This window comes from Gossypium hirsutum, chromosome D02 (genome assembly GCF_007990345.1).
Source record: "Gossypium hirsutum isolate 1008001.06 chromosome D02, Gossypium_hirsutum_v2.1, whole genome shotgun sequence".
Classification (NCBI taxonomy): Eukaryota; Viridiplantae; Streptophyta; class Magnoliopsida; order Malvales; family Malvaceae; genus Gossypium; species Gossypium hirsutum.
The window spans coordinates 5,646,508-5,656,385 of record NC_053438.1 but is presented as its reverse complement, the minus strand read 5'-3'; the positions used below and the strand labels follow the sequence as shown (position 1 = coordinate 5,656,385).

At 34.4% G+C, this 9,878-nt stretch overlaps 1 protein-coding gene across 1 annotated transcript; it reads right to left on the bottom strand.

Annotated features, from left to right (window-relative positions):
• Positions 1 to 452: 452 nt before the first annotated feature.
• LOC107936239 (ethylene-responsive transcription factor ERF096) lies at positions 453 to 1,258 on the bottom strand. The gene has a single exon (XM_016868929.2). The coding sequence runs from the start codon at positions 1,244 to 1,246 to the stop codon at positions 794 to 796; it is 453 nt and encodes a 150-aa protein (XP_016724418.2). The 5' UTR covers positions 1,247 to 1,258; the 3' UTR covers positions 453 to 793.
• Between the last annotated feature and the right edge of the window lie 8,620 nt (positions 1,259 to 9,878).

The following is a 9,878-nucleotide window of genomic DNA, read 5'->3' as shown; positions in this document are numbered from 1 at the left end:
AAAAAATATCAAAGCTTCAAAGAAAAGGATTCAAACCTAGAACCTCACACAGACAAGCACAATGCTTAACCATGAAACCAGATTAACCCACTTTTTTTTATTCTAACAATTCAAAAACACGAATTTTAAGACGTTACAGCATAAGTTTTCAGATAATCCATATTTTTTAATTCATTTCTTCTGAAAGTTATAACAATTATAGCAAAAGGAATTAAACAATGATAGTCCATATGTTATCTGGATTTGCAAGTGAATGTAGACAATGACATGACATTAAATTTTAGAGTCTAATTAAAATTTTAATTAAAAATTAAAAGTTTAAAAAAATTTAATTAAAAAATTAAAAGAAAATTTGAAGTTTAACGAGAATTTCAAAATAAAACTACAATCTTAAATACGGCTACACCCGTAATGAATGAGCCAAATGTTAGTCTTCATTAATATATATATGCTCATAATATAAAACAAAACTAATGTTAAATTATTCAGAAGGGGGGAGTTGGATAAAGGGAAGACAACATATAATTTCAAGTTAAAGAAATGACATGAGGTGTAATAATCCACATTATAGCTATTGTCTTCTACATTAGTATGTGCGCATATATATAAATTTTTTTAAAAGAACAAAGGGGAAAAAAGGAAACGAGCTTCATGATTAATGGAGTTGACGTAAAGCTATTATCGTTGCTGAAAATGAGTGCTTTAATCAGTTGTGGAGAAGCAAAAATTCAAGATAGTTGACAAGTCAAACCAAGAAGCCAAACAACACTCTTCTTCCTCTTGCCCCATCAACTCACTTTTTTTCCTTGTTTTTCTCTTCATTTTCAAGAAGCTCTTCAAGCAACTTATCATCCAAATACTCAATTTCAAACACTTGTTTCCCTCTTTGATCCATCGACGACGACGAAGAAGAAGAAGAAGAAGCGGCGGAAGACGAGCCACGGTAAGCGGTAGCTCCGCCGCTACCCATTGGATACTCCTGCGGGAAATTAAGAATAGCCAAGTGACCTCTCATTGAATAAGCTGCTCTATCGTAAGCTCGAGCTGCTTCCTCCGCGGTGTTAAAAGTCCCCAGCCAAACACGAGCACCGTGCCTATTCGAATCGCGTATCTCAGCCGCGAACTTCCCCCACGGCCGCCTTCGTACGCCTCGGTATCGAATCGTCTCGCCCCCTTCTTCCTTTCCCTTAGAACTACTACCCTCCATAACATATATAATAAAAATGTGTGTTTGTATTATCTGCATGGCTTATATTTGTTTGGGAAACAGCATTTTATATGGATAAATTAATTGATTTATGGAATTAAAAGCAGTACTGTAGGGTCCTACAAAATTAAGACAAACATGAAGGAATTTTAATGGCTGAGAAATGTTTCCGCGTGGTTATCAGAAAGTTTGTTTTGTCCAATGTATCTGGATGGTCAATGTGATGGCTATGGAGTTTTCAGAATCCCTTTTTCTTTTCCTCTCTTTTATGGTGTCACTTCTTAGTAGGTTCGATTCTAAAATTTCGATCAAAAAAGGAAGAGAATGAAAGTGTTCACATTTAAAATAGGATTATTAATCCATTATTACAGACCATAATCGATTGAAAAGAAAAGAGCTTATACGTGGCTACATTTTGTCACATTTACGATATTGATAAACGATTTATAAAAATATTTTAATTATTTTATTTAAAATTTATATAAAAATATAAAAATACCCTTACAATAATACTAATTACTCTTTAAAGCAAGTGTATTTTAGTAATTTCGTAACTGAGTTAATATCGAATTGGCTTGTGATACTAACTCAATTAAACATTTTACTTGAATCAAAATAAAACTTGGATTAAGAATTCACGTATAATTTACATAAAGTCATGATATTGGAATCTGAATCTCAAAATTCACAAAACCTTAACATTGTGATTAAATTAAGGCTTCATTAGCAAAAAAAAAAAGAGCTTGGTTTGGATTGTATATGACAGGATTGAAAACTCTATTTTGTTATTAATATTTAGAATAATTATTCTATACTATAGTTTAGCATGTTGCTATTTTATTCTTAAAAAATAATTATTATATTTTATAGTTTTTTTTATAAGATTATATATTATAGTTAAATTCAAGTTGAATAATTTGAATGGAAATTACAAAACATGTTCAAATTTGGGTTTCCTTCAAAACAGTAAAGAATTGGGTGAAGCTGCTAGTGGACAAAGGGGTGAATTTGTTGGCTTAATAGACGACACCAAAATTTGTCAACTTCATGGCACGTGAGCTATATTTTCAATGAGGTGAAGCACGTTACGTTTCTATTTTTTAATCTACTTCGAAGTTTGCTTTTATTAGCTTTTGTGATGAAGAGACTAGTTTGACAGAATCTTGTTCAAAAACTTTTTAATTTCTTTTTCAACAAAAATAGTAGGATTAACCAAATCTATACTTTATTTATAATTCCTAAACTCAAACTATCAATTAAATTAAATCTATAATTGCTCTAACTTTGATTATTTCTCCGTATATATTTGGTATGAATTTGTACAGGTTGTAAAAATAAGTAATAAAGCAAATACGAAAAGGAAATTTAATATAAGTTTACGTTTTCAAGGTCTTATTTAAATATGAATCCATTATTAAAATACAATAATCAATCACTTAAATGTTGTAGCTTCGTTATCACACTTCTAATGTGAATCCATTCTTTCAGATAATTGCTTCAACTGTAAAACACTCATCCAGATTATAAGTAATTCAACTATTTTTGCACTAACAAAATGTTCATAAAAATAACAATATTATGCTAACTTAAAACTAGAATAAGAAATTTAGCTTCGCTTAGTTGATTACTCCAGCTTCCATGAAATGGGGATAAGATTGTTGATTTATCTTTAATCGAAGCATTCAATCTTTGTAGCTTTAATCATCTCTTGATTTAGAAGTCGTTTGCATAGCTTGGACTCTTATTTTTCTTGTTTCCTACTTTCAACTATTTATCTCATATTTTGTTGCAATATTATTTTTCATAATTACATATCAAAATTTGCCAAGTCGTGAAAAATCAATTTGATCTTGTTGTTGAACTTCTTGTGTCATCACGTTGCAACAAACGATGCAATAACTATTTGCATTAACATTTTCTCCCTTTGTTATTTTCTGCTAAAACCCTGTAGCAAAATAAATTCTTCCATAGTAAGCAACACAATCATAAGAAACAAGATATATCGAAGTAGCATAAAAACATATTTCTTTAACCAATTCAACCAAAAATTAAGTAATAAATATCCAACCAAATACCATGCAGCATGAAGTCACTACACGCCAACAGTGAAAGGAAAAAATAAAGTCATCAGTTATAAAGAAACAACAGTGCCAACAAATAAGAACTCTACAAGCTCCAGCAAAATACAACTTTAATTGGTCAGTGATCTCCTACTGACTCAAACTATCCCATTGTCTCAATCAATCCCAGCTTCAGCTCTCACTCCCAATTTGCTTTCCTTACCTGATCTCCCTTTTTCTTTTTACAAAAAGAATCAAAGGAAGAAAAACGAAACTGATGTTCTTTTCATATTTGCAGTGTATTGAAAGACCATATTCCTCCTTTTGTTGATAAAATTGATTTGTGATTTGAAAAAAATGAGCTTAGCCTCTAGATGTTCAAGTGTGTGAGCCCTTTAAGCAACATCCAATGTTTAGTGATTGGAAATTTGCCTTTGTTTTTACTACATCCACTAGTAGGCCCAAACTACAGTGAACTTGAATTTTAAAAATTTTCTTAAAAACTATTCTAAATGGTAAAATCAAGGGATAATAGCTTGACAAAATGAAGTTATAGTGATTAGACCCCGATTGCTTACCTCCACTACTGTAATTTTTCACCACTAAGGATTTCTCAATTCACTACTAGAATTGATGGCTTTTAGGAGAAGTCATAACCTTTACAACATTATCTTTTCCTTAAGGCTTAGATAAAACCTTTCCTCCTAACTTTTATGGCTAAACTAGAATATTTTTTAGTTTTTATGGCTCAACTAAAACCCTCCCAAGTTACAATTGGTGAAATAAAAAATGAACAATTCAACTACAAAGATATATGAATGATAAAAGATTTGACACTAAGATTTTAGAGAATATTTATAAGAGAAATGAAATAAAGAAGATTTGTAGACTTTTCTCTTAATCTTTAAGCTTTATTGTTGCTCTATTATGTCTTGAAGTGTTCATGAAGATTATTTATACAAAAGAACAAGTTTGCAAATGCTTATGGCAATTGGGGGTGAAATAGAGTCGTTGGAAGCATTTATTTCGAGCAAAACAAAAAAGTGTCCCTGCAATTTATGTATCAAAACTTGCCAATATATCATGAGACTTGGCTGAAAAATAGTCATTAAGGCTATGTCTTGAGACATGCATGCCATGTTCCAAGACATACAGTAAATCCCATGCAGTTTACTATTACGTCTCTAGACATGTAGTCTATGTCTCAAAACTTTGCACCCCCCTAGAGCAAAGTTTGGCTACTAACTTACTTGTCTTGAGACTTAGAGTCCTATGTCTCGAGATTTAACTACTAAAGTTCTTTAAAACATTTTAAACACCTTAAAACATTTTGATAATGACTCAAAAATATTTGAATAAATTAAAACATGTTTAAAAGATGCTTTTAAGCATATCGCAAGTCTTTGAAAATGTTAATAAAGTTTTCAACCATATTTTCCCCAAATGAGTTAGAAAATAAATAATTAAAATTTATCATAAATATTTTTTTACCAAAAGCTTAAGACAGCAAAGCTAACACCCACCAGCATTACTTTTGGTCTTCTTGAAAAACTTTTTAAATGATCTATTGAATTTTTCTTGCTGGGGTTTTTGACCTGCTCGTTCCATGTTCTGCTAGAATGAGAATGAATTTTCTACTTGGGTCGTGGGTCGTTTTGGCCCCATGGGTGTTGGAATTTTTTTTGGCCTATTAAAGAGTGTCATGTTTGACAAAACAACAGTTGGTTTTCACTTAGGACTCTTCAGCTCTTTAACTAGTCATATTGAGAAAGTTTAAAGTGAAGACAATATTTATCCTTATCTTTATCTCTTGAGAGAGTTTTGGAGCAGTTGGAAAATTGATTTATGAATACTTTTATTTGATAAATACTCGGGATAATTAATGGGGCAATTTCAGCTTTTCAATAGGAGTTTAAAGCTTATCAAAACTCTATTGGATGGACTCATGTATAAGCTTATAAATAGGTTGCTTGTGGTGTCACATAGAGAGTAGTTTTTTAGTGTCTTTGTCGACAGCTTTGTTGTGGTTATTTTGTGACACTCTTTTAGGCATTCTTTGGAGAGCTTATTGATTTAATTGTGAAGTATTTGGGTGAGTGATTTGTGACAATTGAGGTCGGTATTAAGGTTGCAATTACTTCTTTGTGTAAAGATAGATTGGGCTTAAGCCAATAGGTGATCTGGACGATTATTGAATAAAATCATTCACTAGGCGAGGCTCCACAGACGTAGGGCCGTTGTGTTTGAACTACGTTAACAAATATATTTATTATCTCTCCTCAGTTTTCTCCTTGTGTTACTTTGCATTTAACATTTTTCAACGTTAACAAATATTGTATGTTATCTCTCCTTGTGGTTATTTTGCTTTGTTCCTACACACTCAAGTAGCCTATTAACCCTAGGCCCGAATTGGCCTAATGGGTCATTGAAACACCTAAAAATGCTTATTTTACCAAAATTAAACATTGAAGACTAAAATGTAAAACTAATCAAAATAACACTAATTTATGCCAAAAATAAGCTCATTAAGTGCTAGAAAGAACTTAATTTGCTATCACGAATTGTGGTAGAACAACAATTAAAGTCATGGCAATAGAGGAGGCCAATGATATTATCGCTCTCAAGTTGGACGAGTGAATAGGCTTATTGGCAATCATCCGTATTTATGGAAAGTCAAATATATGGTTATCAAATAATGGAAAATCAAATATATAGGTATCAAATATTGGAAAATCAAATATATAGGTATCGAGATATTGGCATAAGAAATCTGAGATATTTGCAATATTTGGTCCCTAATTGCAAAGTGACTTTGCAAGTTGATCCCTGAACCTCAACTATAAATAGGCATAACCATCTCTCATTCTGTATCTCATATTTGTCATTCTCTACTTAAGGCATTGTTCTCTCTCTCTCTCTTTGTAAATTCTCACTTGTATTTTGGAGTGAAATATATTTGGTAGTGCCCGAGGACGTAGGCAAAATTTACTGAACCTCGTTAAATTCTTGTGTTCTTTATTGTATTATTCTGCATAAATTGTGATTGTGATTGTAGTGATTTATTATGCTATTAAATTACGATTGAGGGATATTCTGGCTAAGAAAGACCTAGTACTTAAGCGATCTTTGTGATCCACCTCTCTTTCTTGAGAATTGAACTTAGTGTGATTTTTTAGTACAATAATTTTACTCTTTTACACGCTTCCGCACAATAATTGGTATCAGAGCTAGATTCGTACTTGGGGAATACGATCGTTCACGGTACTGTTCACTTACAGTAGTTGGGATTGAGGAGAAAAATGGAAAAGATATCGTCATCAGCAAAGACTACTGTGACCAATGCAAAATTTGAAGTAGAGAAATTTGATGGTACCAATAATTTTAGTATGTGGCAATGTGAGATCTTGGATGTCTTATGTCAGCAAGAGCTGGATATAGCCCTTGAAGAAAAACCTGACAAGATGGATGACAAGGAGTGGGCTAAGATCAATAGACAGGCATGTGGAACAATTCGCCTATGTTTGGCCAAAGAGCAGAAGTATTCTGTCATGAGGGAGACATCAGCGAAGAAGTTGTGGGATACATTGGAAGAAAAGTTTCTAACAAAAAGTCTTGAAAATAGGCTTTATATGAAAAAGAAACTTTATCGATTCACGTATGCACCCGGTATGTCGATGAATGACCATGTGAACTCATTCAATAAAATTTTAGCAGACTTGCTAAATTTGGATGAGAAATTTGAAGATGAAGACAAGGCATTACTGTTGTTAAATTCTCTTCCTGATGAATATGATCATCTTACCACCACATTGCTTCATGAGAAGGATACGATCACATTTGATGCAGTCTGTAGTGCGTTGTATAGATCTAAGACTCGAAAGAAAGATAAAAAAGATCACAGAGATACAACTACAGAAATCTTAACAGTAAGAGGTCGTTCGCATAGTAACAATTCTAGTAGGAGTAAGTCCAAAGGGAGACCTACCAAAGATAAATGTGCTTTTTTTCGTGAGAAAGAGCATTGGAAAAAGAATTGTCCTAAGTTACAAAAGGGTAAGGCTATTTCTGATGCATGTGTAGTGAAGCATGATGAGGAGTCAAACTTTAGCTTGGTTGGCATGGCAATGGCATGTCATACAGATGAGTGGATTTTGGATTCGGGATGTACTTACCATATGTGTCCTAATAAAGACTGGTTTTCTAGTCTTAAAGAACTAGAAGGTGGAGTTGTTTTTATGGGCAATGACAGCGCTTGTAAGACAATGGGAGTAGGTACAATCCAATTGAAGAATCACGACGGCTCAATTCAAGTCTTGACAGATGTTCGCTACATACCTAGCTTGAAGAAAAATATCATCTCATTAGAGGTTCTAGAATCTAAAGGGCTCACAATCACTTTAAGAGATAGATTACTAAAGGTAGTAGCTGGGATATTGACGGTGATGAAAGGTACAAAAAGGAATAATCTATACTATTTAAATGAAAGTACAGTTATTGGATCAACATCAACAACTTCTGCGAAAGATGCAGATTCAGAGGCTACCAGGTTATGGCATATGCGATTGGGACATGCTGGTGAAAAAGCTTTGCAGAGTTTGGTGAAGCAAAGCTTGTTGAAAGGTGCAAATTCTTGCAAATTAGAATTCTGTGAACATTGTGTTCTGGGCAAGCAGACGAGGATAAAATTTGGTTCAGCAATTCACAATACAAAAGGAATTCTAGACTACGTTCACAGTGATGTATGGGGACCTATTAAAGTGGCTTCTTTGGGAGGTATGCACTATTTTGTTACTTTTGTTGAAAATTATTAAAGAAAAGTATGGGTGTATCTAATAAAAAGAAAAAATAAAGTTTTGGATGCATTTCTGAAATAGAAGAAGATGGTGGAGACCCAGGCTGGTTGAAAGGTCAAACGACTTCGATCAGACAATGGTACTGAGTATAAGAATGATCCATTTCTACAAGTATGTCAAGATGAAGGCATTGTGCGACACTTCACTGTTCGAGATACACTACAACAGAATGGGGTGGTAGAACGTATGAATCAGACTATACTAGAAAAAGTTCGATGTATGTTGTCCAATGCTGGATTGGGCAAGGAATTTTGGGCTGAGGTAATTACATATGTGTGCCATCTAATTAACCGGTTGCCATCAACTGCAATAAATGGAAAAACTTCTATGGAGAGGTGGGCTGGCAAACCTACTACTGATTATGATTCTTTACATGTTGTTGGTTCCACTGCATATTATCATGTAAAAGAATCTAAGTTAGACCCAAGAGCAAAGAAAGCATTATTCATGGGTATAATTGGTGGAGTAAAAGGATATTGTCTCTATTGTCCAGATACAAGGAAGATTATTTTCAGTAGAAATGTGACTTTTGATGAATCAACCATGATGAAGTGTCATGGGCCAAAGTGCAAAGCCCGTGACCATAGCACAAGAAGCGCCTCATAGAGGTCTATCGATTAGATAGGGAACATTTAGCCCACAAAAACTGGCCCGATTTAGAGAACTATTGAAGAAGCCTGTCAGATTGAAGCCTGGTTGGCCCGATGATAAAGATATGGTAACTTAGGCTAATTTTGGTAACTAATCTTAGAAGATAGAGAGAATCATATCTTGTAAAGATTAGATTAGATTTGATATGGCAAATCTTATAAATCCCTAAAATCAAGGGATATAGTGAATCTCGTCCGTTGATGTAAATGTATCTTGACCGTCAGTTTTGGGGGAGCTCAACTATAAATAGAGAGCCTCCCCCTCATTTGTACTCATCCATTGTAAGGTGAATTCTTAAGATTAATAGAATTCCTTCAGCATTTACTCAAACACTTTGTGTGCATTCTTTCTTTGGTTTTCTGTTGTTCTTTTGTGGCTTCTTTTGGCACAATCGCTTCCGCTATGCAAATTGGTGCCTTGGAGGAGTTCTAAGGAATCCTCACTTTTGGGCGTAAAGGCTGACTCAGGTGAGTTTAGAGCAAACGAATCACCTAAGGCCGCACGGTTTGCGAGGCGAAAGGTCTAACCCCATGACAAGTGGTATCAGAGCCAGGTTTGAACCAAGTAATATTGGAGTTGGTTCGAAGGCACCGTTGGGATGTCAAAAGAAGTCGTTGGTCAGAGTGAGCCAATGGAGACCCGTGGGAGGGCTAGAAAATCCAGTCGCTCGAGGGAAATGCTGACAGCTTTGGAAAATCGAGTGGTTAATCTCGAGGAATCCGTAGGAAACGTGAAAGATACGCTTGAATTGGTCGAGGGACGCACGATTGGATTTGACTCGATGGAAGAGCAACTCAGAGATTTTGTGTTGGATTCTCTCGATGCAAATAGGGAAAAGATAAAGGAATTATTCGAGCCCGCTGAGGAAAAGCTGGTAGAGAGGGATGAGTATCTCAAGGATATGGTGTTAGCCATGAAGAAAGAAATAGAGGAGCTCAATGGGGAGTTCACGATTTACAAAGTCACTTTGAGTAATGAGATGTTGTCTTCAAGGCCGAAGCAACAAGCAATGGATGTTCCCAAACCGGAGAAGTTCAAGGGTGCACGATCCGCAAGGGATGTGGACAACTTCTTGTGGGAAATAGAGCAATACTTCCGAGCGATGGG

Coding starts and splice junctions, on each gene's coding strand:
- LOC107936239 (XM_016868929.2), bottom strand. CDS start 1,246: ATGCAGATAATACAAACACACATTTTTATTATATATGTTATGGAGGGT.